This window comes from Thrips palmi, unplaced genomic scaffold (assembly GCF_012932325.1).
Source record: "Thrips palmi isolate BJ-2018 unplaced genomic scaffold, TpBJ-2018v1 HiC_scaffold_1, whole genome shotgun sequence".
Taxonomy (NCBI): Eukaryota; Metazoa; Arthropoda; class Insecta; order Thysanoptera; family Thripidae; genus Thrips; species Thrips palmi.
The window spans coordinates 5,886,174-5,913,335 of record NW_023144620.1 but is presented as its reverse complement, the minus strand read 5'-3'; the positions used below and the strand labels follow the sequence as shown (position 1 = coordinate 5,913,335).

Sequence of the window (27,162 nt, the reverse complement as noted above, 5' to 3'; positions counted from 1 at the left end):
CTGCGAGCGTTTCGCGCGCGATTCCTGAATTTCCACGATCGGCTTCCGGAATTTCGGCGGCGCCTCGTTTGACGGCCCGACGGCCTGTCGGCCCCGCGGCGGAGGGGCAGGCTCACGTCGGCACGAGCAGAGCAGCCATCGCCAAGGTCGCCGGTGACGCTGCAGCCGCGGTGGAAGGAGGGAGGCGGGGTCCACGGGGGCAGGGGCACGGCCAGAGGCACGGCCGCAGGCTCGGCCAGAGGGCGGGGTCCGGGGTCCCCGCAGCGCCCGTTGGACCCACGCGGCCGCACGCGGCCCGATCAGGGGTCAGGAAAACTGGCTGGTGTAGGAACCCGTGACAAACGCAGGCAAAGGTGCCGGGTGGAAGGTTGGAGGAAAGCGAAGCTGGTTGCCGGTAACGGCGGTACAGTACCTGACTTTTCCAGCCGCTCAACTTCCATTCGCCGCCGGGACGCCGCCGAGAAGCCGCGCGTCGCGGCCCCAGGACGACGACGACGACGACGCCGTCAGGACGCCGAGGAACAGCACGTCGCCGTCCTTCGCGGCCTTCCCCGCGTTGCGCCGCGTCGCCATGCGAGGTGTGCAAGCCGCAGGTGTGGCGGTGCTCCTCGACGTCCTGGACGCCCCCGACGACAGCGCGCCGCGCGTTGCAGCGACCTGCGCCGCGGCTGCCTGCCGACCAACTATGCATGCCGCACGGCGACACGGTCGTTGTCTATCAGCACTTACGCCCCCCTCCCCGATGCCGCTCGGCCTGGCTCGGCCTCTCGGGCGGGGGACCGGGGGACCCTGCAGGTAAATGAAGAAGGTGCGCGTCGCCCCCCTCCCCCTCCCCTGTCGGTACCTCCACCTCAGTACACAGGTGCCCCTCCCCTTCCTGGAGGGGGCCTCGCGGCCCGGGCCCAGGCCTGCCTCGTGGACCCTAGGGACGCCGCGACGCCGCGACGCCGGCCATGCATGCCGTGTGTCAGCGTGTCACCACACGGGGCGTGCCCGGCGAGCCCGGCGTGCCTCCAGGTCATGGGCGCGTGGGGCTGGGGGCGCTCGGGGTACCCGCGGCCCAGCCCCCACGCCCCGCCACAGTTTTTGTCATCCGCCGCCAACATCAGTGACACCAGTACACTGTCCCCGTGTCCCGGTGGGACCGGCCGGCCGGGACGCGGCGGCGCGGCGGCGCGGCGGCGAGACCTCCAGGATCACGACGACACAGCGCAACGGCACGCACTGCCCGGCCAAGACTCGCGGCGCACGTGCGACCCGCACTGCCAGAAGTTCAGAAATTGAGCTCATTGCAAAGTCGTCCGCGGGCTGGCTGTCCTCCACCGCGCCGCGCATGAGAGTTTCGGCCTGCAAGCGAGACGACGCTGGACAGGCACACGGACAGGGCAGAGGGAGAGGGTGATGGTGCAGAATCGTGGAAAATCACTGACCTCTTTCACAATAAAAGACACCACTCCAGCACAAATGCGCCGCTTGCCCACCTCGTCCAAACGCTGCGCGTTCGTTTCCCCGTCCTTCGCGGCTCGCGCCTCCAGCCGAGTGCTTCCGGAGAGTCGACTCGTCGCTCTGTCTCTGTCGTTGATTTCATGTGGCGTTCCGGAGGGGCGCGACAGAGACAGGGCGACGAAACGGCTCCTCGGTATCGCGCCGCAGGGCCGGCCGGCTGTCCAATGTCCAGAGCGGAGCCGTTGGCGACGAGCGAAGAGCGAAATGCATGCATGTCTTCATTATCGGCATTGGCGGCATCTCATTTTCGAGTTCTCATCGGACCGCGGCGTGGCGGTGCGGCCGATGCTGCATGAGCATGATGCCGACGCCGCGTCGAGAGGCCGAGACGCCGAGACGCCGAGAGCAGCAAGCGGCCCATTCCGAGGCAAGCGAGACTAAGCGAGTAGCGAGTCGCGCGAGCCCCTGCACTGGGAGACAGCCAGGACGGGGCCAAGCCGGCCCGACGCCGCGCCTCCCCTGGACATCCATATGGAGTCCGTGGAGACGAACCAACTAATCTCCGGCATTTGAATTTTCCTCTCCTGTCGGACATTTTCATGAGAGAAACAGGCCAGGCGCCACGCCGCAGGTGTTGGCCGCGCGCACCGCGCCGAAGGTGGCCGAAGCCTTGCAAGGCTCGACGTGGACGGAAAAAATAGTGAAAGCACTCGGAGTACTGCGCGGCCCTCCGAAAGGTGAATAAATTGGAGGCGAGTTTCCGTTGGTTTGACCCGCCGAGTCACAGCACTGCCATGGCACTGCCGTCCCAAAGTGCTGATTAGAACTGTGAAGTGGAGAAGCAGGGCCTGTCAGGATCCTCTAGACCCTTGCCTCCGAGTCCATGCGTTGTTTTTACATCCTGCCCCGCCTTCCTCACCGTTATTTGTCAGCTTTTTTCGGAAAGGGGGGGGGATTTGTCGGTATTCTTAAATGCGTGCTAAGTACAACTATGCAGTACCTCCTTACGGTCGAAACCGTACAGATAAACCGACGATTTCGTTCTGAAACTGTGCTTCTTTCTACGGTAATGCTCAGGCAGAGTCATACTTGTCGGTTGCTCTGTCGCTGACCTGAGGAGACCGATGGGTTGCATACCCATCGGGCGGCTGTCTTCCCTGTCTTCCCCGCCTTCCCCGCGAGCCCTTGCTGGGCTCTGGCGCACAAACCAAGCGCGCCCTTATCCGTTCTCGATATTCCTCATCTTCTTAAAAAAAGTTATGACTCAGAACTTTGCACGGTAGCGTTTCACTGTACTTCAAGATTTGAGTTTTACGACGCAATAGCAATCACGAGGACTCGACGGGTACTCGATTCAGATTCGAAATTTATCTACAGTGTTCCAACCAATACTGCGAAACTTTGATATACAGAGGAACGCCACAATGAGAAAGAGATCTGTCATATCGACACATCGTGCTTTTGAAAGAAACTAAACTGTGTCAGTTTCAGGACATAACACGAAACGTGCGTCTGTAACTCTTCTTTTTGTGTTTTTTTATACCGTGTGTTGGTAAGACTGCCCTAAGCTGTCAAAACAACAACAATAGCTAAATTGTGTTTTGGTTGGTTGAAAACATGTTATTTCATCTCTGTGGCAGTAGCAGCTTTTGCCATTGATTAAATTCTCATTACTTTGGCAGTCGACATTCTATTTTATTTTGACAAATGCAATTTGCGTCGTCTGTTAAGTTTGAACGTACCTATATGTTAGACTCTTGAAATGGCAGCTGACATGTCTACTCCTGAACAGGAGAGTAAAGTTCCAGGTTATGTGAGTGGATCTTCTCCTGAATATGCTCTCTATGAGGTTCTTAAGGACCTCTGCGCAAATAATGCTCAATATTTTGAATCACATGACAATGAAAATGGCTTACGGTTACATGGTGCATTCTTGGCTCTCATTGATCATGTCGAGTCGGTCAAGCCTGCTGTAGATTTTATAAGAGTATCTGCTTCTTCATTTGATTTTGATGAAAACTGCCCTGGTAATGGTTATGCTAGTTTTGTAAGTGTTGTCGATGCCTGTATTCGCCATGGTGTCAAGTTATGTAAGCAAGTCTGCATCAATCGGGAATCCTTCTTCTTCAGGGCAAGCTATTACATGAGGTAAGGCTAAAGACGAGTTTTTGTTGTGTTTGGTTTGACTGTCGGTATGATTAATTTATTTTGATTTCTTCTAATTTTTAAATTTAATTGTAGAGAGGTTGAAGCATGTTCGCACCTTCTGGCATCATTGGTGACATGTCTTGTACATCTTCGTCAACTAATGGAGTGGAGTGAACCAGGTGAACTCTTTCCTGCTGGTGACCACTCCCCTCAAGAACTTCTTGCCAAGGCTGAAAGTATTAACCAGTATTGCTTTTACGGCCGCTGTCTTGGTTTTCAGGTAACAATAGATCTGATAAAAACTCAAAGGTTCGTTAGTAGTAGATTTTTTATTTCCAATGATCAAAACCATTGTTTCATGTTCCAGTTTTGTGAATCTGTTCAAATTGTGTTGAAAGCTGTATCAATAGCTATGGCTTCTTATAGTGATGTATACTATGGTGAAGGTGGCTTTGTGTCTCGTGCCACTAATTCTGTTTGGAATGGTATGTATCAAAAACATCTGCTAAGAATTTATCTGTGTGCCAGTTTAATATTTGTTCATGATGTTCTCTAGGTGGCAAGTACTTCATGGATCCTGAACTTCGAGCTCGGCGCATAGTAAATATTTCACAATATGCCGATGTTCAGTTTTGCAAGTCTTTCTGGTTTCTGGCTGAATCTGGTAAATATTGTGTCCGATTCTGTTACTATCTATTGCACTGTTCTAATTATATTTTTATCAAGCAAATATTTCATTTGTCAGAGGTGATGCAGCGCCTTCCTATGATGGTTTGCCCAGCTTTGATTGTGAACAAAGTCATCTCCATACCCCCAGAACCTTTAGAGCATACTCGCGCCGATGGCAGCACCATACAGATACCCATTCCCACGGTGCACATTGGCCCTCAACCTTTGATGGTTAGATTGATGTCTGCTGTGCGGAGGGAAGGGATGGTATGTATTGTTATTGGTGCAATTCACTGACAGTTTTAGTTTGTGTTGTACTTTGCTTCTTGGTTGAAAACAAACAAAGCTTTTGAATTCCTTTTCAGGTAGGAGAAGCAGGAAACAAATCTGATACAAGACCACCATCACCTGCTTTAATTTTCCACTGCCATGGGGGAGGCTTTGTGGCTCAAAGTTCCAGCTCTCATGAGCCGTATCTTAGAGATTGGGCTCGCAGGCTGGGAGTGCCTATACTCTCTGTTGATTATTCTCTAGCTCCAGAAGCACCTTACCCTCGAGCACTTGATGAGATGGTTTACGCATATTGCTGGGCTCTGAATAACTGCCACCTTTTAGGTTCTACAGCACAACGGGTTGTGTTTGTTGGTGCGTGTTTTGTTGAGAGTTAACTTTTGTTTCAGATATGAGGTGTAGTAATAAAATGATATGAAATTCATCTTATTTGTTAGGTGATTCTGCTGGTGCAAATCTCAACATGGCTCTGGCCTTAAAATGCATTGAGCTTGGCCTACGCCCCCCAACAGGCTTGTTCATGGCTTATGCGCCTGTGCTGGTCTCCTTCGTTCCATCTCCGTCCCGTTTACTTTGTCTGATGGATCCCCTTCTGCCTTTTGGATTTATGATGAGGTGTTTAAAAGGTTTGAAAATCATCATTTCATTTGTCACATGTGTTGTCATTGAAAGCCTAGCTAGGTATAGCCTTGAACCTTTCATTCTTATATAAATTTCTGTGTGTATCCTTGCAGCATATGCTTGCCCTAAAGAAGACAAAGAGAAATTATCTGAATGTGGTACATCAGTAGACGAAACTGCTGATTTGGCTGAAGCTGACTGTCCACTATCTCAGACTGAGTCGGTTGAGGCCGAACCAGCAGTGGAGGCAGTGGAGGGAAACTTTGGTGTGCAGATCAATGAGTCACCAAGAACTGCCCCTGGAAGTGTTAGTGATACGGAATCATTCGAGGAAGTCTCAGAAAGTGATCTCGCTGCACTGGCTGCTTTGTCAGTTGGCGGCATGTCTGCCCGACAACATATGCAACCTGAGGCTGACCAAATCACTCCCATGGTTTGACAATTTTTTTATGTTTTCTAATTCAAATACTTTGCTTTAATTAGGTGTCCTAAAAAAAAATGTTAAAAAATTAAGAATTTTGTATCTATTTTGCGTGTTACAGAGGTATGTGTTAGATATGGACACAGATTCTGAGGGCCACCAAATTCCTGTTCTGCGAGCTTGTCCTGGAGAAGTTGCAGAGGAAAATGTCATCTTTCAAGTTGGTCAGCGTGTTGATGGATATGGTATACAAGAAAGGTAGTGTATAGTTGAACATCACAAATCAATTTTAAGTCACATTTCAGAAATAATGCTCTGGTTTTCTCATCTCAGAGTTAGTCAAATGGCTGACAGCTTGGCAAGTACAGTGTCAAGTTCATTTTCTTCTCTCTTGGCTTCCAAAGCAAGCAGTCCCTCTAACAGCAATGTTTGTGACACATGTGACACACCAAGGTAATTTCATAGATCACACTAATACTGTAGTTTAATTATAACTATGTAATATGTGCTTTAAACAATGAATGTTAAATTTCTAAATAGGTCAGCCTGGTCCCAACTGGATGCCCTCATGCAACGAAGTCCAACTGAAGAATTTAAATTTTCAGTGCCTCGTGACCCCTATCTGTCTCCATATTGGGCCACTGATGAAGTATTGCAACAACTTCCACCTGTCAGCGTTGTGGTAAGAAATTTGTTACAAATTAATTTTTTTTTCTCTAATGAATTGAGTTGAATGTTCACCAAAACCTATCTTTATCCTCCCTATGTAGAGTGCTCAGTTTGATCCTTGCCTCGATGACTGTGTTATGTTGGCCAAGAAGTTACGAAACCTGGAAAATAATGTAACTCTTGACGTTTTGGGAGGACTACCACATGGATTTCTCAATATCAGTTTGGTAAGCGTCCCCCCCCCCCCCTCCTTTCTGTTTCCTTTGAGACAGACCACCTTTCCTCTTGATATTCATTACAACTGTATTTCTTTTGATTTTCAGCTAAGTAAAGAAGCACATGAGGGTTCTAAACTGTGTGTCAAACGAATCATGGCCCTTTTGAAGATGGAGTCTTCTCCTGATTCCTCTCCTGAAAAGTCACCTTAGGTAGAGAAAGAATAGATGTCCTTATGTTATCTTAGTTACCTTTTGCCACTCTACACACTGCAACTTCTTTAAGTTGTCAGTCACGAGTGTACTCTACTTGCTGTGATGAAGAGCACCAAATCTTTGCTATTGAGATTGGTTCTGTATGAGATTACTGTTATAATATGTGCCTGCAAATCACTTATATCATATGTAGTACATTTGTATATCTCTATGTTTGTAGGTTTCTATGGCTATTCCGCCTACTGTAGAGAACAAATTGCCATTTTTGTAAAGATATGTTTTAAATGCTCAATATGTCTAAGTGATAAGATCGTGGCATTGTAGGTTTTCTGAGTCATTTTGTTTTTAAAAATTATTGTTATTACACTTTTTATTCGTAGAGCAATATTTGTTTTATATGTTCTGTTCCCTTGTATCTGTTTGTTAAAACAGATGCATTGATATCCTTTAAAATAGGCTATGTTCCAGAAAGTGATATGTACTGATTTTCTACTTAATATTTTTCCTTTCTCATAAATATTACAAATGAGTCCTTCCATAGCTTGGGGATAAAAGTGCCTAGAATTAAATGTTTATGACAACAAGGGTTACTGAGTGCTGAACATGATTTAATATGGAGAAGCAACTCTGCAACAGAAACTATTCAAACTGTGAAGAAGAAAGTTTTGAAATGGTAGACTACTTTTAATTGAGGTCTTTAAGCATGCACTTTGGGTTATGAACTTACTGTATCTGTAAGAATGTTGTATACACTGATAGCAGGTGGCATGAGGTGATACAAAAATTAAAAGTATGCAAGTTGTATAAGTTTAATTTTTTTTTGGATAGGCAGAAAATCAGATTAATAGATACAACAGATAACACAAATAAGAGCTCCAATTTGAAAACATGTATCGAAAATGAAAAATTTCATGAACTTAGAAGAGAACGGAATTTTCCACAAAGACCAAGAGTTAAAATTTGCTTTCCTTCCAAAGTACAATCAATTTTTAAAAAACTGTCAATAGAAGCTTAAATCACAATTTACCTGGGCAGGGAGAGGGCACAGTCAATGCAAATTCGTTTGCTCATACTGAGAATGCTGTCATTTTCAGTTCTAAGTTTAATAATGGACCACTCTAAAATTACAATGCTTCAACAGAGAATGGCCAAGGTGATAAGACTGATGCTACAAAATTACATGTACGAAAAAGCTAGAAAGTTGGTACAGTTGAGCGGGACAATAGTAATTATCCACATATCACAATTTTGGATGCAGAACTATATGAAAATTTTCTTGGTCTACTTTTGAAGCACCAGTTAAATGATAAGAGAATTCCATGAGTAGTTTGGATGCAGTTGATGGTATTCAACATGTCCTGGACACCAAACTAACCAGTTCCAAACATGCAAATCACTTTCAAAACCGGGAGGAAAAAAAAAAACAAACTAGAAGCTCATTTCTCTTTCTCACCCTCTTTTTTGTCTCCATTGTGGAGAGCAGTATCACCATTCACAATCTTTGGCCTCAACCTTTTCTCGAGCACGTATGCATCTGCTGGCTCAATTCTCTTGTAATAACTCTCTTTAGTCTCAACTATTTCAAATCCTAGCTTTTGATAGAACTTGAGAGCACCTTCGTTACATACTTGCACATGGCTGTAAAAACCAAAAAATAACATGATTAAGAAAAGGATATAAGGAACAGATTAATACATTTTTAATACATTTATGTTACACTTATACTTACAGATAAATGCTACTGAAATTTCCATCCTGTTCAACAAGGTTGTGAATATGGTTAAACATTACTGTGCCAATGCCCAATCTCCGGTAAGGATAAAGACATCCGAGAGTCATGATGTACAGGCGTCGGGTTTTCTCAGAAGTATCCACTCTACAGCAAACAGCACCAACAACAATATCATTGTAGTAAGCTGTAAAGGAAGCACACAAAATTAATAAATAGGGGTTCATACAGGTAAACACAATAATATTTTTCAGCATGTGGTTTAGGATTTGAAAATACTCCTACCTAGTTTAGCAAGCTCTCCAGCTTCCAGCACGTCCCGATAAAACTTGTCATTGTATATAACAGGGAAAACCACTTGATTCAGTTTTCGCAGTTGTTTTAAATTGTGTGGCGTTACATCTCCTAGTTCAATATTAGACCTGAAAGTGAAAGAGAACAATTTCATTCATTGCCAGAATTGCACTAGGAAGATGAATAACATGGTAGGACGAAATGACTTCATGTCAACAACATTCTTTGGGTGGCAAAGGCCAAAAGTTATAGATTACTGATCGCTATTACACAACAGTGTGAGGTGCACCGCGAAGTTTCAAATCGTACATTTCAGCAGCAGAGGCATTCAAGCCTAAATCTGACCTAACCACATTGAGGTACAATGCAACCAGCAAAAAGAATTTTCCTCAAACGAGATAACCTCTAAATTGGCATAACAACAACAAGAACCACCCCATCATTCTCAATCGGAACCTACATACACTACCTCGTCATGTTTAGGGACGAAATTTTGACAGAGGGATAGAAACTGATCAGGTAAGATTGGTGTAGAACCGCGAACAGTTCCCGCAGTTCTTTCCTTCGCACGTTTGAACCGAATCTTCAAGCACCGATTTCGACCCGAGCGCACCCGCCGTCGTGCAAATAGTGCATGTCTCGGCTATACACAGACCCATTGACTAATCACAGGACAGAATCAAGAATTTTGTGGAAAAATTCAAAACCAGACAAAACACGCAAAACATTGCAATGTTTCTGTTTTGAAATTTAACGAGGTGCGTATGAGGACTAAATCTCATAAGGATCTATTTGGGAGGAAATTAGAAACAAGTCACCAATTTTTTTAAAAAGGATTTCCCCCGAAGCTTTTCTTTATTGAGAGAAGATAACCTCAATAATTCTTTAGCTCTTTATTTTTTTCTTTCGCCTGGTATTGAACACTATTTATTATACTGCACCGTCCACATCGTCATCATTTATTTGATCCATTCCATTGGCGTGATTTTACTTCCAAATTTAAATGCCATGGGATAGTGTCACACCCATTATTGCTCCACCCATTAGCACTTAACTCTATCCTTCAATAAAGGGCAGTTTTCAACATGCGCTATCTTATTGTTTCTTTAGATCATTCTGCAATGGCAGACAGTGCATCATCGCCCATCATGAAGAATGATACAAAAAGCAACAGTGACCATGAAAATGTTGTTGAAAAGCTTGAGGCCAGTGTTTTAGAATCACCCAAATGCAAAAGAGATTTTCAATCTAGTTTGTCTGATTCAGATAGTGTCTGCGCTGAAGGAGAAACTGTGTCTAAAAAGGCATCCTACGGGTGAGATAGCATGTATTTTTGTATATTTTTTAAATACAATTTAATATTTGTCTTGACACTACTGTTATCTCATTTTTTACAGGGATAGAATATCTAAGGTGCTTCCAAAACTATGGAAACTCCTTCCACCTAATGTGTGCAACACGTTTCCACAGTTGGATTCAGTTCCGAAACCTATTTTAAAATTGATGAAAGATGCAGAGGACATTGTCCTAAATTTAAACAGGTTTGCTTTTATACTTGTAATGATCAAGATACATTGTATTTTTTGCGACATCCATCTGTTGACATTTTGCTTTTCTTAACTTTACCTTACTTTTTGTCTGTTACTAGTGTAACCAGCAACGGTGATGAAAGGAAATTAAGAAATGATGCTGAGCGGGCTTTAACGTCCATACAAGGAGTCTTAGACCACACCTGGGAGCAGCTCAACACTGGTCATTGGAGAGATGTTCCTCTGGTCCATCGCCATGTATTCAGTATAGCCAGTCTTGTCAAGGTGCTAATTTTTAATTATTAAAACAAATAGGGTCAAGATAAATCAGAATTACTTTTTTAAATTTAAAAATAAATAGATTTACTCATTTGTGTTGTATTCCAGATTCTTAGCCTTCTTCAGTCACAAGCTGGAGGAGAAGAGACTCTTCTGCGCCTAGCCCTGAAAGCTGCAGATATGGGTTTATTATTAGGAGCACCTCTGCCTCCTCCAAATGAGTGCCTTGATTTAACTGTTGCTGCCAGTGTTTTAAGCACAAGCCTTGCACAAGTAATTGATCAGTCTGGTTCTGAATCAGGTACAGTACTCAATCCAAATATTATCTTGGGATAGTGTTTGCAAACTCTATTTTATCATCTTGAAAAAATAAATGCATGTTATGAGTAGATAGGTTAATGCCGTTATTAGTAATTATACAATTCAATGCCTCATATTTTGTCAGATTCCATCATCCCAGTGGAAAAGCCTGCGGTACCATTTATTCCCACCGGCCTTGTTGGATCTCAAATTCAGGAACTCTTCTGTCCTTCAATTGAAAAGTTTCGAGTTGACCACTTTAATCCTAAGGTCCCTGTCAAAATCAAAGGTACCTTCCTGGAATACTCAATTGTGAAGCTAATTCTATGACTAGTTTAGATCCAAAATGTAACTCTTACGGTTTTGCTCTCATAGGTTGTATGCTGCACTGGCCAGCATTCAAGAAATGGTGTGATATTGGGTACTTACAACGGGTTGCTGGTGCCAGAACAGTTCCCATTGAGCTGGGATCTCATTATGCTCACACTGATTACTCTCAAAAGTTGATGACTATTGCTGACTTTATTGAACAACATGTTGTAGGCGGAAAGTTGGGATATCTTGCTCAACATCAGTTGTTTGAACAGGTTTTGACATGTGTTATTCAGAGTGACTGTAATACAGTGTTTTTTTTTTTTTTTTTTTTTTTTTGTAAATTGCCAGATTTTTTAATAACAGTTTGAATTCCAGGTGCCAGAATTGAGAGCTGATATATGTGAACCAGAATATTGTTGTCTGAGTGATGATTCAATCCAAATTGATGAGCCTGCAAGTGATGGGACAGACATCAATGCATGGTTTGGACCAGCTGGCACCGTGTCACCTTTACACCATGATCCCAAGCACAATCTGCTTGCTCAGGTACAGCAATTGTGTTAAACACTCAAGGTAATTTTTTAATTTTTTTTTATAAGTAACATTTATTTTGAACTTCTCTTATTTCAGGTGGTAGGGTCCAAACGGATTTTGTTGTTCCCTCCTGAAGCTTCAGCAGCACTTTATCCCCATTCAGACCGATTATTAAGCAACACAGCTCGGATTGACCCTGAAAAGCCTGATTACGAACAGTTCCCCTTATTTAAAAATATTGCGCCACCTGTTGAATGTAATTTAGAAGCAGGAGAAATGTTATATATTCCACCCCGATATTGGCACCATGTTCGTTCCCTTTCTACTTCTTTTTCTGTTAGTTTTTGGTGGAAATAGGCATAGTTGGTGAGTATAGTAAAGAAAATGTGCCATAATTGTTTTGTCACATGTGTAGCTTTTCTTGTTATTGGCCCTCATAAGCCAACCTCATGTTGGCATGAACCAATAAAATACTAAAACTGATTAAGATACTGTAGAAAAAACGGCAAAAGTGAATTCTCAATATTCATCCTTGTTATTCTTGTTTCATACAGACTTCCAAAGAAGTGCATGTAAGCAAGCTGCTGAAGTTTTGCTAGTCACCTAGGATGTAAGACTATTATTGTGTTCAAGACTGGAAAAAGAAAACAAGATCCACTCATTTTTCTGTCCATATAGGTCAGAGCTGAAAACTAGCAGGGTAATGAAAGATTGTTAAAAATCAAAGTGCCTTACTCCCTGTGCCTGAATTATTACTTACCCATTTTGTTGAGAATTTTTCATAATTTTAAATATTATAAAAAGTTTTCTTCAAACTCAACTATTCTGTAGCAGAGTTTTAAATAAGGGGGGGAAACACCAACATCTTTACATTTTTAAGAACTGCTTTATTTGCAACCATTAACTTTCACTTTCAAGTTTGCCTACTTAACATCTATTCCTAATCAAGCTATGACTCAGTAGAATGTTTGTTATCACCTGTACATGAGACTTCAACTGTGAGTTGTACATAAAATGAATGTAGAAATCTCTGACAAAAATGAAGTGCTCATTAGAAAAAGTAAGGCATGTTACTTAGTTGTTAAATTGTCTTAATATTACTTACTCTGCATGCAGGGATGTTTAGGTTGACCAACAACTTAAAACAGTATTGCTGAAAAATCAATATGGATCAGGATTGCAATGCTTATTTTCTTCAAGCACTGCCCATTACATAGCCCTAGTAGTCCTTTCTTACGAAGTCATTGTGTGCTGTTTCCTCATCGTGTAAAAACTTTATATGTTTTCAATGTTTTTCACTTTTGTTTTACTAGTTTTTATTGTCATGTGTCATACAATAATCTTTGAGATTGCCTGTGAGGACAAGAAATTATATTCTAATTTTATTACTTGAATGTAAATCGTAAATCTTACTTGCCTAACTTCATGTCTAATTAATTACGATCGTAAAGCATCCAAATGAGAGTGTGTGGTTACTCCATTCAATTTTATTTATTTATTTATTTTCTAAGTTTTGTCATAAAATCAGATGCCTTCACATGCTTTTACCTACTGAAGCAATTACCATTTGTTTCCTAGGGAGCTGTAACTATTTGATGACTTACAAAGAAAAACCTGTCTACCCTTTTTCTTTCATACCAATTACTGTACTTGGCAGTTTTGTTGGGGAAGCACTAATGCATGAAATTGATTCAATTGTCTCATTCAAATGACCGTTTGAATATCACTGTATCACCCCAATTTATATCTTATCTGTAATATGCAGTGTCTTTTGCGTACAGCTAAAAAAATGTGTTTAACTTAAAGACTGATATCAGAGACCCTAATAAAACTTAATATATATATATATCTCATTGACTTCATTAGTTGTGACTGATTTACTCTCACCCTTTGAAATTGTATTATCAGATGCTCTCAATAGCTGCCAGTGTAGAACTGAAATCATTCTGGGAAACATCTTCCAGTTAAAATCTGCTGCATCAGAGTGTGGCAGATGACTGAAGACATGCCTTTATTCTGCACAATGTTTCATGAAAACATGTGATAGAATGGTAACACAAAAAGTTAAGTTCTGATCCTCACAGGATCCAAATTTTATTATAACATCACAATAAAATATTCTAGATGAACAAATGTTTTCAATCTAAATCAATGAAATACAAACAAGTTTTCACACACACATTGGAATAATACAAGTTTTATAGGTATGCAGACATTTCATTACAAGCTATAATGCAAATTAGCAAAAATTGGAGATCAGAGATCAGTCTTCACCAGCAGGAATTGCATCTTCTAATCTCTTGATGAACTTCACTCTTAGTTCTGTGACATTGTCACCTTTGAGTTGATCTTGGACAAACCAAGATGTAACTTCCATTTGCACCTGTAAAAATTTGAATTGTTTGTTGAAATGCATAGTCCAAGGCATTATCATTATAATTATTAATGACACCCATCAACAACGCTGACAAATGAACTGAAATACACACCATTTCACAGGCTCCTCTTAGCACACCAGCCAATATGTTACAGTATTTGAGATTTAGGCAATGGTCTGGAAGCTCAACAAACTCTGTCAATGGGTTCGACTCAAAGACCAAAGAAAATTCGTCACCACCAGCACCCCAATTAGTAATTTGAGGTGATACACCAAGAAAAATGCGAAAGCCAGCCTGCAAGAAAAGAAAATTGCTTTCAGTAAAAACTTTCAAACGAAAACTCTTTTAAGGAGACCAACGCCACTGTACTGTTCCTTTACCTGTATCTTCTCAGCAGTATCTTTGAAGTCGTAGCATCTGCCTGATCCAGTGCGAGCAAGGTAGTCTTCTATTAGACGAATCCCAATGTTGTATCCCATCCGTTCAAGCTGCTTATTGACCTCGTCAACATTTTCATAATCTTTCAGCAATTGAGCCACTAGAGTCCCATATGTTAAAGTAAAAAGCTCTGAGTTCTGAAAAACAAGCAAGACAGCATTGTAAAAGATGTTAATTATTTTTCAAACGAAACAGTTCGTTTTAGATAAAATAATGGGAGCTACAAAAACACCTCCTTTGATGCAAATACAAAAGGGGCTAATGAACTATGAACGTACCACTCTTTTGGCGTCTAGTCTTGCTCCTTGCCTTGACATAATGGAGATGTAAGTGGTCCACGAAAATTACGACCGCTTTAGATGATCTACTCTTGGACCAATATTTACCAACATGAACTCTGAATGACAGTTCAGGATGGATAGGTTAGTCGCACGTCGCACTAGGCTCCGCTCGGCTTGTTCTTCGCCAGCTCGATAGATGGCGCCACAAGCGGTCCGTCGTCCGTCCCAGTGCATTATGGGCAAGCTATAGAAGTTGCCTATGTCCCAGGGCGCATGCACATGCTTGTTCTTTCTGCTGCTTAGTTTTCTCATGTAACAATTTTGTTCTTTTCGTTATAAACTTTAAGATTAACAGATTCTCCTGTTCAGTACTGTTAAGTGAGTGAGTATGGGTTGACTTTAAGCTGTGTCTCAATGCATGTCTGTGTCAAAAGAAGGACGTTTTATTAGATTGTTTGTGTTGCTCCTAACCCGCAAACAAATCAATTAGAGAATAAGAGAGCCGCGCGATCCCGATGAACCTGACCCTGGGCTCTGGGCTGCAGAGATATCAGGTCCATGCGTGGCCTGAGTCCGGTTGCTCAAACCCGTTGCGACACCGTACATGTCATCGCTGTCTAAATCCTCGTCTCATATTTTCAACTTTTGTAATTTTTTCACAGTTTCATCATGGTTCACAGTGGGGATAGCAGAAGTTCTATTAAGGATGGAGTTATTGACTTCACTGCAGGATCTTTGGGTGAGCAATCAAACTTTTCAAGATCTTTGATCTGGTTGCCAAATACTTTGTCTTGTTTACATTTTGATTTAACTAATTTCAGGGGGAGTTGCTCTGGTGTATGTTGGACAACCACTAGACACAATTAAAGTGAAAATGCAAACATTCCCTAAACTTTATAAAAGTATGTTTGATTGTGTTAAACAAACTGTTGTCAAGGAAGGTTTTGTGAAAGGTCTCTATGCGGGAACTATTCCAGCCATTGTTGCTAACGTAGCTGAAAACTCAGTGCTTTTTGCTGGCTATGGTGTTTGCCAGAAAATTGTCGCCAATTCAACAGGAGTTCAGGTAAATAAAATAATCTGTTTTGTCTGGCATGCATCACCTTTCGTATTTGTCAAACTTACTGAATATTGTTACAGAGTATTGAAAAACTGAGTGCTACCGCAAACGCTTCTGCAGGCTGCATGGCAGCTTTCTTCTCCTCCTTTACTCTTTGTCCTACTGAGCTCATAAAGTGCAAATTACAAGCAGCTCGAGAGTTAGCTGTATCCTCTGGCTCCCAACTGGTGGGCATTTTTGTTATCTTTTAATGAAGTACTTGTCACATAGGGTATTTTGCCTTTTCCAATTGTGTAATTATGGTTTCAGGCTAACATTGAAAAAGTTGGTCCATTTCGACTAACGCAGCAGGTAATTGCTGAGAGCGGTGTTAGAGGTCTGTTTAATGGCTTGGGCTCCACAATTGCTCGTGAAATGCCTGGATACTTTGTCTTTTTTGGTGGCTATGAGTGGGCCAGAGAAATGTTCACTAAGCCAGGAGAGACTAAGGATACTATAGGTATAGTAACTCATCGTACAAGATTTCTATTTTTAATTTAAAAAAAAATTAAAGCGAATAACTTAAACCTTGCACATCGGCATTGCAGGACCTCTGCGTACCATGGCTGCTGGAGGAGTGGGCGGAATGTCATTCTGGCTCGTAACATTCCCCGCTGATGTTATTAAATCTCGCATACAAGTTTCTAATCTTACTGGTAATCTGTACACAGTTGGTCTTGACATAGTTCAGAAGGAAGGTAAGCAAAACTGTACAAATGCTCTTCAATTTAAAAAATGTTTGTGCACTTGTTTGCATTTTAATTTTGTATATGCTTCTTTAGGTGTATCAGCTCTTTACAATGGACTTCGACCGACTTTACTGAGAACATTCCCTGCAACTGCAACATTATTCCTCACCTATGAATATTCGAAAAAGTTCATGCATGAATTCTTCAGTGACACCTCTTCAGACCTTCTCAATTCTATTTAAGTGGGTCCTGGCTCTGATGAAAATATCCCATGTTTTTTTATCTTGCTTTGTAAATTTCAGTTTTTGACACAAGTTTCATTGCATTTACTCATCCTTTTTCTTTCTGACCAAGATCTCAATCTTTTGAGAGTAATTTTGTGATTGATTTTTTTTCTCTTTCCCCAGCTATGAAGCTACTTGTTTACCTAGAGTTCCTATTAATAGTCTATGCTGGCTTGTTCAAATAAATAAGTCTTTTGTAAAAGTAATGTCCATTGATTCCATCAGCCATATTTGTAAAGGCTTGTTCAGACAGTTTCCTGCAGATGTCTCTATTCAGATTGTATGTTCTACTGACTCGTTTCTGTTCAGTACCAAGCTCAATAACCTACCCTACCTTGATGTTTCGGACCATGTTTACTGGTGAGATGTTAGGCTTGGAGCATCTCAATTCTTCTGGTTTATTGTAGCAAATGCATGCTTCAGCTCCCATGAATCTCATATCATACAACATAATGAATGTGGAAGAATAGGTTTACATTCATTAATATGTTTGAGAAATACCTCAGAGTTCAATAGCTTTGCCAAAATTGTGATAATCTGTGTTGCTCTGTAGTATACCTTTTGAGAAAGTGAACACAGGCCAATCACTCTCTTTTTCATGAATTATAAATTTCCTTTCCCATTGTTTGTTGACCAACAATTACGTATTATATTATGTGATGGTTCCCTTGAATCAATTCTTCCCTGCATATTTTTATTCCGTTCTCTTTCATTGGGTCCAATACCATGCTCCTATCTATCACTTTATCATATTGTATTCAAAGATGGAGTTTGAAGTGCATCCTTCAAGATAAAATCTGTACAATTTAGTAGCTACTGGTACTCATTTCCTCTTTTGATGTGATGTATCTCAAGTTATTGTATATTATGTATTAGAACAAAATCATTTAATTTTTCTTTAGCAAAGTGTGCCGACAAAATAATTTTTTGGTGTCTTTCTAATATTTTCTGATTATTGTCATTTTATTGGCTGTGATATGTGAAACATGTCTTATCATAAGTATGCCAAATTATTAATTTTTAAATGGACGTTATACACTTATTGAATCATTTTATCTACTCTTTCATCCAAGTTGGAGTGTCAGGGCCACGTCCAAACATCTGTTTGGATATATCTTCTCAGGATTATTATACAAATTGTTTTGAGTTTGAATATTTAACATTCTATGCATGTGGCTTTGGCTGACAAGTTTAGACTTATTTTTTGAAAGCTAAATATTTAAAAATCTGAGGAGTATTGCTCAAGTGTGAGTATGTTGTTACCTTTCTACAGATATTTTTTATTGTTGTTGAATTTTATTGATTAAGCGGAGTATACAATTCACTTGTACCTATGATAGTCATTAGTGACCTGTGTCTTCCAGTCAGTACAAATGTTAGATCAGTGTTATTTGTCTTGTCTTCCATGTTTGCTCTTAGTGTGTTGAGCACTATTGTGCTCAGTCAGCCATTGTAATGTGTCTGTGCTATTGTGTAAACTGCTACTTTAAGACATATTAAAGAAAGGTAATCAATGATTTTGTTTTGATTGTTCTCTCTTTCCTGCCCTAATTAAAATAGTAGAAATCACATCAATTTCAATAGTCTTTTATTTTTTTACTAAAATTCTTAACTTCTACAAAATTACAAATATCTTACGACTATTTCATGCTCTTAAAATAGAAGGAGTGTCAACATATTTAAAAGTGGGTTGGGTTACCTAATCCCCAGCCACAAAGCGCTGGACTAAGCAACGCCCTTATCAGTGCTGGTACATTGAGAACAAAATGAGAACCAACGTCTACAAAATGCTGTTTGCACAAGGCAGCATTGCCGAATTGCGTAATCATACCGAACTGGGTCAGGGCTGTTCTTTTCAAGGCAAGACAGCTGATGAAGTCTGAACACCTCAGCTGATCATGGGCTTCCATTACCCAGAGGACGTTCGCGCCATTACTCGACGTAGGCCTTCCCTCGAAGATGAACGCCAGTGAAGGTCCCCATCCCGTTTCCTCCATCGCCGCAAAAATGATGTCGACGCACACTTGACATTCCATTCCTCGGCTGGGATGATCACAGATAGATACGAAAAGTCTAACAGTCTCCCTAACAGTCCTGGTGGCGGCGGTGCGGAGAGCCACACACGTGTGAAGGGCAATCTGGCATCAGATCTATACACGCCGGAGTGCCGCTTGAGATCTTTCTTTACAGAGTTAGTGCGACACCCTCGACGTCGTCGCATGCGCCATGCAGACACGAGGCCCGCGACGTCCTGCCACATGGAAAAGCGTTTGCACAGCCAAACTGCGGCCTGAGCCTGAGGCCGCGAGTCGCGACAGAGTGCGGGTCCTCAGGTTTTGGCCGCGGCCGAGCCGTTGAGGGGCTTGAGCTCGGTGGACTGCTTGGCCTGTGCCGGCACGTGGAGGCGCGCGGCAGCCTCGGCGTCGGCACTGTCTAGGGCGACGCGTTTCCGGCCCCTGAAGTAGTCCTCGATGTCCTGCAGGCTGCGGCCCTGCGTCTCCGGCAGTGCCAGCGCCACGAACAGCGTGCCCAGCAAGGCCATGGCGCCGTACAGGAAGAACACGCCGTGCCGGCCCAACGCCTGCATGGCGCCGGGGTGCGCCTTGACCACCGCAAAGCTGTACAAGTACGCCGAGCACGTCGTGAAGCCCCCCGCCGCGCCGCGGAACCGCGCGGGGAACACCTCGCCGATCATGGCCCACGGCAGCGTGAGGAAGCCCAGCGTGCTGGCCAGGATGAAGGAGACGAGCGCGGCGGCGGGCAGCCACGGCCCCGGCAGCAGGCCGGCGTGGTCGCCGCGCGACTGCAGCAGCAAGTGCGTCGCCAGCGCCGTCATGCACACCGCCATGCCGGCGCCGGACACGATGGCCAGCGGCCGGCGGCCCACGCGGTTCGACAGGAAGCCCGTGACCAGGGTGACGAGGAGGCGCGCCACGCCGATCAGCACCGCCACCAGGTACGGGTCCGCGGCCACGCCGGCCTCCACCACCATGTCCACGGCGTAGAAGATGACGACGAACACGCCGCTGAGCTGCTGGAAGAGGAAGAACGCGTTCATGATGAGCAGCGGCTTCCAGCACTCGGGGTGGCGCAGGTCGCTGAGCACGCCGCGGAGCCCGCTGGACCTCGCCGTCGAGGGCTTGGGCCGGTTGCGCAGCATGCTGGCCAGCTCCTCGTCCACGTCGCCGGGGTGCGCGAGGCGAGTGCGGGCCAAGGCGGTCCTGGCCTCGGCCAAGCGGCCGCGGCCCAGCAGCCAGACGGGGCTCTCCACCACCACGGCGTACACCAGCACGGCGGACAGCAGAGGTAAGGCCGCGCACACCACAGCCACGAGGCGCCACGACGGCAGCACAGCGCCGATCACGTACACCTGCGGAAAGGGTTCGGGGTCACGGGGGGTCGAACCAGGATCCAGCCAGAGAGCGGCGGACCGCAGACTGACAAGCTGCACTCACTGTCACGATGCCGAGAGAGATGGCGATGGAGGTCCAGGTGACGAGCATGCCGCGCAGCTGCTTGAGGCCGACCTCGGCGACGTACACCGTGCCGGGCACGGAGCCCATGCCGGTGGCGAGGCCGGTGAGGATGCGGCCGAAGTACACGGCGCCGAGGCCGTGCGCCTTGCCGGGCAGGCCGAGGCTGTCCGCCGGCACGGCCAGCAGCAGCCAGCCCAGCAGCGCGGGCACGTTCTGCCACAGCAGCGCGGGCCGACGCCCCAGACGGTCCAGCAGCCAGCCGCTCAGCAGGCAGCCCACGGGGGTGGCCAGCGCCGACACTCCGGCTGCAAGACAACAAGTCAGTCAGGCTCGCTCCCTCAGCTCCGCCTTCCAGCCGCGCCCCGGAAAGCTCACCTATCCAAGAGGCCTCCTCGGCGTTGACGGACATGGTGGCGTTGGGGTGCCGCATCTGCGGCAGCGCCACTGCGGAGAAGCCCAGGTTGGCTCCGGCCGAAATGCCGCCCATGTTGGCCACCACGCCCAGGCACACCTGCGCACCGCACCGTGTCAGACTGCTGGTCTTCCAAGAGGGGCGGATCCGCTGTCTGCCACTCACCTGCATCAGCAGCAGCTTCCAGTGCGGCGTGGGGGAGGCTTGCGCCGATGCATCGTGTCCCTTCTCGGCCATCTCGTCCTTCTCCTTGCCCGGGATGCAGCAGTCAGGGGTCCACTGCACCTGTGGGCAGAGGGGTTGGTTAGGAGGCCCATGGCTGATTGTCATCCACAACGGTTATTGTTATTGTTTTTGTTTGAGGAGTGATTCGAGGAGTGAGTCGACGTCACTGCGCCATCGCCGCGTCGCCACTCGGAGGCTGGTAAGCCAACTGTCTGATCCCTGGCTTATCTCCCGCCAAGATCACTATCAAGGATTGTCCCGGGGTCACTTGCTCGAAGGACGAGACGCATCCTGGTGCGTCACGGTCTGGGCTTTGGCTTTATCGTGAGGGCTCAAACCACTCTAAGGCCGTTTTAGCGAACCCTACGGAGCGGAGTGGCCGATGGATCCGACAAATTTCGCTGGCCGCTGTGTTCTGGTTTCTGTTCTCATCGCTGTGGCTCCACGAGAACGGTACGTTTGCTCGGTAAGCGGCGGCCCTCTTTGAGCTAAACAGCGCGTGTTGGAGGCCGAGCGCCTGTGAGGTAGGCCATCCGCTCCCCACGCAACACACGGGTGCGGAGACGGTGGCCTACCTTGCCCCTGTCGTCTTCACAGGCGCGAGGTAGGCCACCGTCTCCACGCCCGCGTGTTGCGGGACGAACGAGTGGCCTACCTCACAGGCGCTACGGACGGTCAAGAACATTGTTTTAAAACGCCGCGACTCGAAAGGGTGCGAATCCATGCCGTCATCGTCTCATCGGCTCGCAGTCCGGGGCAGTCGAGTCACGCCCAGCCGCTCGCTTGGAGCTGTTTGGAGCGTTCCAGTCGTTCCAGTGAGGCCACTCCGGGGATCGCCCGGTGAGCTCACCGAACCCAGACCCGCAGGGCACGGCGGCACGGCGGCACGGCGGCACGGCCAAGGACACGGCGTCACGGCCTACCTTGGCGCGCAGGGTCTCGCCCACGCCGCCGATCTCCTTGAGGACCATGATTGCTGTGTTGGGTGTGTTGGCCGCCGGGCCGCCCTCACGAACTGAGAACTACCGCTCCCATGCCGGCCCTACATTTATATGGCGCCCCGGCTGTGGCGCCCTTACCGCCCCCTCCCCGCCCCCTCCCCGCCCCGGCCACGCATCCAGGAACTGGCGCTAATCAGGACGCTGCGACGCCGCGTCTCGCGGAGGTCTCGGTCGGTGCGCCGCGGCAGACTCGCCGCAAATCGCGGGGAACTGCTTTGAGAAGCTGGCGAGGAAAGTAAACAGGGCGCGACTGGCCCACTAGTACACCGGGCATGCGGCATGCCGACGGCGGCGCGCCACTTCAAGTGTGGTGGACATTATGCAATTTGTTTCTGGAACTATGACTTGCGAAAAGCCCCGCCCTGAGTCGCGGGCGGATCGCGTCGAACCTTGACTGGCGGGACTGAGTAACTACACTGTGTCCCTGGCACGCTTCTACACTGCACGGCGGCAAACAAGAACAACGCGCCTCAAATCCGCGCGGCCCGTGCCGTGCGGCTAGCCGGCCGTGATAAGGAAGTAGCGAAGTGCGTGCCCCTGAGTCGCTCTGTTTCTCTCGCACCTCTACGTGATGCTCTACACAGAGCGACGAAAGCTGTCCTCGGACCTCTCGACCGGCCGCACCTCAAGAGTTCCGCTTCAGTGGTTTTCCCGCAGCATAAGACGCATCTTGAACGAGAATTTGGATTTGCAGTGAAGGACGCGCGGGGGTGGCTTTGGCTCTCGGCTCCACTTCCCCTCCCGGGGTGCTGCGGTGCTTCGGTTCGGCGGCCTCGGCGAAGACGTGTCGAAAGGGTTGCCTGCGCGGCGGGGCGCTGGCGTGCTGGCGCTCTCTCCGTTCGCCGTTCACTCCTCGCGGCATCGCGGCTGGTGTTATCACGCGCGAAATGCCGAGAACGAGGACCTGCGAATTTTTACGACCGCCCTGCTTCTTCTTGATAACGGAGAGTGACCCGAACCATCTTTACCCTTCCACCGCGACGCGGCGCGCGTTTTTCGGAGGAAAGGCTTTTCCCGAGCGGCGGTGATGCCGGTTGCTCGGAAAGGCCGTTTCCATTCCATCGCCGACCCCCCGCGCCCCCTCCTACTGCACTCGCATTTGCATCGCATGCAGCGGAGTTTAGCGGGACCGCGGTTCCGGCCGGCAGGCCTGCTTACAGTGGTGCGGCACTTCGGCAGCGAGGCGCCGCCGAGCAGGTCAGCGCCGAGATGCGAGGATGGAGGATGCGCCACGCGGCCGGCCGTTCAGGTGGTCCGCGGGCAGTCCGGGCGCCGCACTCCCGCTGACGCACTGTACTATCCCGTCCATCAGGTGCCATCAGGCCACCACGCCCTCCCACTCCAGCCAATCGCAGGAGAGCTTTTGCGGTGGAGGCGGAAGCAGTGGGGCCGGCGGAAGGGGGTCTTGACGTCGCTAAGCTTCGCGAAGCATGCCCAGTCTCCAAGCAACGCGCACACTGCAAGAGCAGCATTAATTCGGAGACACGTGTGCGCCAGCTGCCGGGGATAGGATCGGGACGCGCGGCTGTGCCTCGCGGACTCACGGCCTCACCGGCAGCGTCGACAAGGTGGCGCGGAGGAGCCTGCCGTGGCGATCCAGGGCGCGCTGGTCCAGGGCGGCGCGGCGGCGGCACGCCCAGCACGGACACGCTCTGTAGCAGCACGCGCGGCGCCGGGCGGGCCCGCGGCCGGGGCTGGCGTATCCGTTGGCGGGGGCTGCGGCCGCGCCCGCCGTCAGTGATCGCCGTTCCGGCGACATTCGACACGCGGGGACACCGCGAGGACGCCGCGACGCACCGCGACGCACCGCCAGGACCTTCAGGACACCAACAAGAGGCGGCTTGATCAGGGCCCGGTCCGAGCACCGCGTTGCGTGCACTGGTTTACACCCCGCGCACCGACACCGCCGAATTTGGCGAACGGGTGACCGGCCGGCCGGGGAAGACACTCTGGGCGGTCGCCGCCAGCACGGGCACTGGCCTGGCTTCGGAGGGACTCGGCGACGCGACGGGGTTGTGCGTGAGGGCGGTTTGGCGCAGAAGGGTCGCCGGGGTGAATCCCTGCCGGCGTGCTGGCATCACCCACACCGCTAATCGCATTGCTGCCGGGAAACAGGGAACCTAGGGGAACCCGACGCCACTGCGAGCTGCCCCGCCCCGCCCCACCCCGCCGGCATGCACTGGCACGACACCGCCAAAATTGGCGGACGGGTGGCCGACCGACCGAGGAGTCCTGGAGGGGGTACTCGGGCGACAAGTCGCAGAGACAAGTCGCAGAGACAAGTCGCAGCCAAAGCCAAGGCCTGGCCGATTGTTTGTGTTGTGCGTTCCGTTCCTTTTCCTTCCCTGCCGCAGCCTTGCCGCTCGCGACGTCGCGACCGAAGCCAAGGCCAGCCTCTCCTCGGCCACCTCGCCCGATACTCCCACGTCCAGACACAGCCCAGCGCGCCCAGCGTCCAGCATACCCGGCATGCCGAAGTAAGCGGCCTCTCCGCCTGCTTACCGCTCACAAAGAACTGGACCATCCCGGCCAGAGGCCAATGCTGCAACAAAAATGCCAAGGGAGGCTCTAAAACCCGACCGAAACGTCGTTCGGACGCCACATGGGACTTCCCCCGCCTCCCCGCCTCGAGTCACGAGGCGACGCGAAGACGCCGCGGCTGCTGCACCGTAGTCACACACAGTGCCTGCACAGTGCTTTCGTCGCTCTGTCTCTCTCGCACTCACAGGCGCTCGACGGGACGCTCAGCCTATAGCTTCCGATATCTCACCGGGCGACGCGTGGGGCGGGGCAGAAGGGAACGAGTCTCCTTCTATTCCTTGTATTATCTCCGGGAGGGAAAGACGCGGCGACGAACGGCTGCATCGTTATCAGGGGAAAGAAACCCGAGAGAGGGATGTCCATCAGCATTTCAAACGGTGGTTGGTGCAGCGCCGACGCCGCCGACGGGCAGCGCGTGGTTCGGACGGCAGACGGCACCGGTAGCGCATAGTCATGAGCCGGCCTGTCTGAGAACCATATAGCGCTCCCGTCACGACGTCGACATGAGAGAAACCGTGACCACCGCCACGAGATCCGGCGCGTCGAACCACCGCACCGATCCTCCAACAACTGGTAGAACGTCCGTCCGGAGGGCCCCCGAGAGGGGGGCGGGGCTGGAGGGCATAATCGGGCATTCTCGCTCCACGGAGATAAGAAAAATTCTATCGATACTACTCAGCTTTCCCCTTGGCTGCAGTCTGCTGACTCACAAAGAGGTCTTGTGACGGAAAAAGTTAAAGCAATATTTTTTTTCCCTTTTTTGTTAAATTATTGTACGACATGTGAAACTCTTTTTTCCTCTCGCGGTCTCAAACTGCCACGGCCACTCGGTCGGCGTGCGCTTTCTCCCTAAGCGCATCGGATTGGCGCCGAGTGGCGCCGAGGTACCGCGAGGTACTCGCCGGACTCGGACCTCTCGAACTCTGCACGGCGCGGACACTGCACGACGCCCGATGGTAAAACGTTGGCAAAATTTCAACGCCTCCGCTGTGTGGTGCTGTAGTTCACACGGAGTTTTCCTTGGAGTCTCCCGCGGCGCGGAGTAGCGCCGCGCTAAATATTCCCCGTTTTCGCGGAACCACCGCCGCGCTGATCCTTCCGAGCAGCGCGCGCGCGACGCCCCCGCACCTGTATTGACTATTTACCTTCGGATGAGCGAGTGTGTGTGTGGCGGCCGGGCCGGCCGGGCCGCGTAATGCAGGCAATGCCCGCCCGCCGCGCGGACTGTCCGCCACGAGTCTGATGTTATTCCTCTTGCGGGTCACGGCGGCGGGTTCGCCTGTCCGCCGCGAGTCCGGCGTGCACCTGCTGGCGTTGGCGGGGGCCTCGTAGGGGGCCGCCTCTAGAGTCCGATCCGCACAGCTCCGCGCGGGTCCTGGTGGGACTGGCAGACTGGCTGCAAGGCGCTAATGGCTCGGGCTAAGTACTGGTAGGCCTCGCCCTACGGGGCCTCCGCCGGCACGGGACTGGACGCGCGCCCATGGCCAGGCGACATCGAACACCCGCCGCGGCGGGCGCGTGAACTTGGCGACGACGGTCAGGGCCGCCATCCGAGACCCCCGCGGGCATCACTCCCGGCTCGCGGTCCTCGCGGTCCGCGGCGTCCTCAGGAAGGCCCTAACCTAACCTTACCTGGCGGTCCTGCGGTGAGCCGCGGCGTCGCGCTGGCTCGGCGGCGTCGGGCTGCGGCGCTGCGGCTCGGCGGGACTCAGAAACAGAAAACACCTGCCCCGCTCGGGCCGCCTTGGGCCGTCTCTGGCGCGGCCGAGTCGCGTCCGCGTCGTGCCGCGGTGGTGTTGTCCTGGCCGATGCCGGCTCCAGCGGTACCGGCAGCCACTCTGTACGCTCCCCTCCCACTTGTTGGGCTTGTCCAGGTCCCCCTCCTCCTCGCGTCTCGTGCCTTGCTTTTGCTTCTCGTCGCGAATCCTCCGCTCCGCGGCCGGTTCGCGCACCTGGTGGTTTGGCCGCGGCGGCTCGCACCTCGCACTCACACCGCCGTTGCATCCCCTCGACTTCCCCCACCCCTTTTCCCCGCGCGGCCACCTCACCTCCTGGCCTGGCGGCCGCCACACCCCTCCGAACCCCTGTCACCGCGTGGCACCCCACATCCTCCCTCTCTCACCCCCTCCCCTCGCTGCCACGACGAAAGCGACGTGTCGCCTCGGCAGCACAGCTTCAGCCTTCAGCCAACTTCGAAACTAAACAATCTCAAATATTTTGAGATCCATTTTTTCGAGTTGTGGGGAATCGTGAAATTCTCACAATTGCCATATTTCGATATGTAAGCTGTATCTTTAGACGCGGCTTGCCTGCCCTCAGACCTCTATTTGCTCAACAAAAACAAAACAAATTTAAGTATACAATTGTTTGCAAAATAAACGGAAAACACAGCACGTATTTGCCAGACTCTCGGCCTTTTCATAAACTTTGAAGAAGCGGATGAAGATAGGGAAAGCTGGGGAAGTCCCTAAATGACAAACATTGGCATACCATGAATCTTCATGTCGGTTGCGTTTGATAGAAATCGATTTTACAGCTCTTTCATGCGAAGAAAGACTTATATTTACATAGATCGAATACAATGGTAATCGTTCCACCAAATCGTGGGGACGCGTGTTATCGGCACTCGGGGTGGGGGAGAGTGGAAGAGGAGAGACTCTCT

General features: G+C 48.6%; 6 protein-coding genes across 13 annotated transcripts; 3 read left to right on the top strand and 3 right to left on the bottom strand.

The window, feature by feature from the left end:
- The first annotated feature begins 2,904 nt into the window (after nucleotides 1-2,904).
- Nucleotides 2,905-7,281, top strand: LOC117644556 (hormone-sensitive lipase). Its single transcript, XM_034384117.1, has 13 exons — nucleotides 2,905-3,594; nucleotides 3,688-3,874; nucleotides 3,962-4,079; nucleotides 4,151-4,258; nucleotides 4,340-4,530; nucleotides 4,629-4,908; nucleotides 4,992-5,180; nucleotides 5,289-5,608; nucleotides 5,718-5,854; nucleotides 5,930-6,049; nucleotides 6,137-6,278; nucleotides 6,367-6,492; nucleotides 6,589-7,281. The coding sequence occupies exons 1-13, from the start codon at nucleotides 3,209-3,211 to the stop codon at nucleotides 6,691-6,693; spliced, it is 2,409 nt and encodes an 802-aa protein (XP_034240008.1). The 5' UTR covers nucleotides 2,905-3,208; the 3' UTR covers nucleotides 6,694-7,281.
- A 210-nt stretch (nucleotides 7,282-7,491) lies between these two features.
- On the bottom strand, nucleotides 7,492-9,330 carry LOC117644624 (probable N-acetyltransferase san). Its single transcript, XM_034384238.1, has 4 exons — nucleotides 9,189-9,330; nucleotides 8,711-8,847; nucleotides 8,426-8,612; nucleotides 7,492-8,334 (listed from the first exon to the last, which is right to left on the bottom strand). The coding sequence occupies exons 1-4, from the start codon at nucleotides 9,194-9,196 to the stop codon at nucleotides 8,133-8,135; spliced, it is 534 nt and encodes a 177-aa protein (XP_034240129.1). The 5' UTR covers nucleotides 9,197-9,330; the 3' UTR covers nucleotides 7,492-8,132.
- Nucleotides 9,331-9,344: 14 nt separating this feature from the next.
- On the top strand, nucleotides 9,345-13,538 carry LOC117644597 (lysine-specific demethylase 8). Its single transcript, XM_034384183.1, has 10 exons — nucleotides 9,345-9,477; nucleotides 9,830-10,034; nucleotides 10,117-10,260; nucleotides 10,368-10,533; nucleotides 10,636-10,828; nucleotides 10,973-11,116; nucleotides 11,203-11,414; nucleotides 11,518-11,688; nucleotides 11,773-12,042; nucleotides 12,231-13,538. Exons 2-9 carry the CDS (start codon nucleotides 9,841-9,843, stop codon nucleotides 12,031-12,033), a joined length of 1,485 nt encoding a protein of 494 aa, XP_034240074.1. The 5' UTR covers nucleotides 9,345-9,477; nucleotides 9,830-9,840; the 3' UTR covers nucleotides 12,034-12,042; nucleotides 12,231-13,538.
- A 202-nt stretch (nucleotides 13,539-13,740) lies between these two features.
- Nucleotides 13,741-14,956, bottom strand: LOC117644615 (trafficking protein particle complex subunit 3). The gene is made up of 4 exons (XM_034384227.1): nucleotides 14,771-14,956; nucleotides 14,435-14,629; nucleotides 14,166-14,348; nucleotides 13,741-14,059 (listed from the first exon to the last, which is right to left on the bottom strand). Exons 1-4 carry the CDS (start codon nucleotides 14,807-14,809, stop codon nucleotides 13,940-13,942), a joined length of 537 nt encoding a protein of 178 aa, XP_034240118.1. The 5' UTR covers nucleotides 14,810-14,956; the 3' UTR covers nucleotides 13,741-13,939.
- Nucleotides 14,957-15,000: 44 nt separating this feature from the next.
- On the top strand, nucleotides 15,001-18,362 carry LOC117644601 (mitochondrial ornithine transporter 1). 3 transcript variants are annotated; one of them, XM_034384208.1, is made up of 7 exons: nucleotides 15,001-15,151; nucleotides 15,436-15,512; nucleotides 15,595-15,839; nucleotides 15,914-16,060; nucleotides 16,143-16,332; nucleotides 16,421-16,570; nucleotides 16,655-18,362. In XM_034384208.1, exons 2-7 carry the CDS (start codon nucleotides 15,443-15,445, stop codon nucleotides 16,801-16,803), a joined length of 951 nt encoding a protein of 316 aa, XP_034240099.1. In that variant the 5' UTR covers nucleotides 15,001-15,151; nucleotides 15,436-15,442; the 3' UTR covers nucleotides 16,804-18,362. The 3 variants fall into 3 exon arrangements, with proteins under 3 accessions (XP_034240099.1, XP_034240090.1, XP_034240108.1); XM_034384199.1 differs by having other exon boundaries at nucleotides 15,001-15,155; XM_034384217.1 differs by lacking the exon at nucleotides 15,001-15,151 and having other exon boundaries at nucleotides 15,334-15,512.
- Nucleotides 18,363-18,416: 54 nt separating this feature from the next.
- LOC117644565 (facilitated trehalose transporter Tret1-like) lies at nucleotides 18,417-26,466 on the bottom strand. Of its 6 annotated transcripts, none has more exons than XM_034384145.1 (5): nucleotides 26,133-26,466; nucleotides 20,899-21,018; nucleotides 20,697-20,832; nucleotides 20,301-20,626; nucleotides 18,417-20,215 (listed from the first exon to the last, which is right to left on the bottom strand). In XM_034384145.1, the coding sequence occupies exons 2-5, from the start codon at nucleotides 20,968-20,970 to the stop codon at nucleotides 19,175-19,177; spliced, it is 1,575 nt and encodes a 524-aa protein (XP_034240036.1). In that variant the 5' UTR covers nucleotides 20,971-21,018; nucleotides 26,133-26,466; the 3' UTR covers nucleotides 18,417-19,174. The 6 variants fall into 6 exon arrangements, with proteins under 6 accessions (XP_034240036.1, XP_034240045.1, XP_034240061.1 ...); XM_034384154.1 differs by lacking the exon at nucleotides 26,133-26,466 and adding an exon at nucleotides 25,646-25,975; XM_034384170.1 differs by lacking the exon at nucleotides 26,133-26,466 and adding an exon at nucleotides 25,414-25,619.
- Nucleotides 26,467-27,162: the final 696 nt, after the last annotated feature.

Excerpts from the sequence above, each read along its gene's own strand:
- LOC117644601 (XM_034384208.1), top strand. The coding sequence starts at position 15,443 with ATGGTTCACAGTGGGGATAGCAGAAGTTCTATTAAGGATGGAGTTATT. Across the intron at positions 15,513-15,594 it reads CTTCACTGCAGGATCTTTGG|GGGGAGTTGCTCTGGTGTAT; the intron begins GTGAGCAATCAA and ends AACTAATTTCAG. Across the intron at positions 16,571-16,654 it reads TGACATAGTTCAGAAGGAAG|GTGTATCAGCTCTTTACAAT; the intron begins GTAAGCAAAACT and ends ATGCTTCTTTAG.
- LOC117644565 (XM_034384127.1), bottom strand. The coding sequence starts at position 24,483 with ATGGTCCAGTTCTTTGTGAGCGGTAAGCAGGCGGAGAGGCCGCTTACT. Across the intron at positions 20,833-20,898 it reads GGAAGCTGCTGCTGATGCAG|GTGTGCCTGGGCGTGGTGGC; the intron begins GTGAGTGGCAGA and ends TGCGGTGCGCAG. Across the intron at positions 20,216-20,300 it reads TCTCTCTCGGCATCGTGACA|GTGTACGTGATCGGCGCTGT; the intron begins GTGAGTGCAGCT and ends CCCTTTCCGCAG.
- LOC117644556 (XM_034384117.1), top strand. The coding sequence starts at position 3,209 with ATGGCAGCTGACATGTCTACTCCTGAACAGGAGAGTAAAGTTCCAGGT. Across the intron at positions 3,875-3,961 it reads GCCGCTGTCTTGGTTTTCAG|TTTTGTGAATCTGTTCAAAT; the intron begins GTAACAATAGAT and ends TTCATGTTCCAG. Across the intron at positions 6,279-6,366 it reads TTCCACCTGTCAGCGTTGTG|AGTGCTCAGTTTGATCCTTG; the intron begins GTAAGAAATTTG and ends CTCCCTATGTAG.
- LOC117644615 (XM_034384227.1), bottom strand. The coding sequence starts at position 14,809 with ATGTCAAGGCAAGGAGCAAGACTAGACGCCAAAAGAGTG. Across the intron at positions 14,630-14,770 it reads GACTAGACGCCAAAAGAGTG|AACTCAGAGCTTTTTACTTT; the intron begins GTACGTTCATAG and ends CTTGTTTTTCAG. Across the intron at positions 14,060-14,165 it reads TAAGAGGAGCCTGTGAAATG|GTGCAAATGGAAGTTACATC; the intron begins GTGTGTATTTCA and ends AAATTTTTACAG.
- LOC117644597 (XM_034384183.1), top strand. The coding sequence starts at position 9,841 with ATGGCAGACAGTGCATCATCGCCCATCATGAAGAATGATACAAAAAGC. Across the intron at positions 10,261-10,367 it reads ATTGTCCTAAATTTAAACAG|TGTAACCAGCAACGGTGATG; the intron begins GTTTGCTTTTAT and ends GTCTGTTACTAG. Across the intron at positions 10,829-10,972 it reads TCAGTCTGGTTCTGAATCAG|ATTCCATCATCCCAGTGGAA; the intron begins GTACAGTACTCA and ends ATATTTTGTCAG.
- LOC117644624 (XM_034384238.1), bottom strand. Across the intron at positions 8,613-8,710 it reads TGGAGAGCTTGCTAAACTAG|CTTACTACAATGATATTGTT; the intron begins GTAGGAGTATTT and ends CTTCCTTTACAG. Across the intron at positions 8,335-8,425 it reads AATTTCAGTAGCATTTATCT|CCATGTGCAAGTATGTAACG; the intron begins GTAAGTATAAGT and ends TGGTTTTTACAG.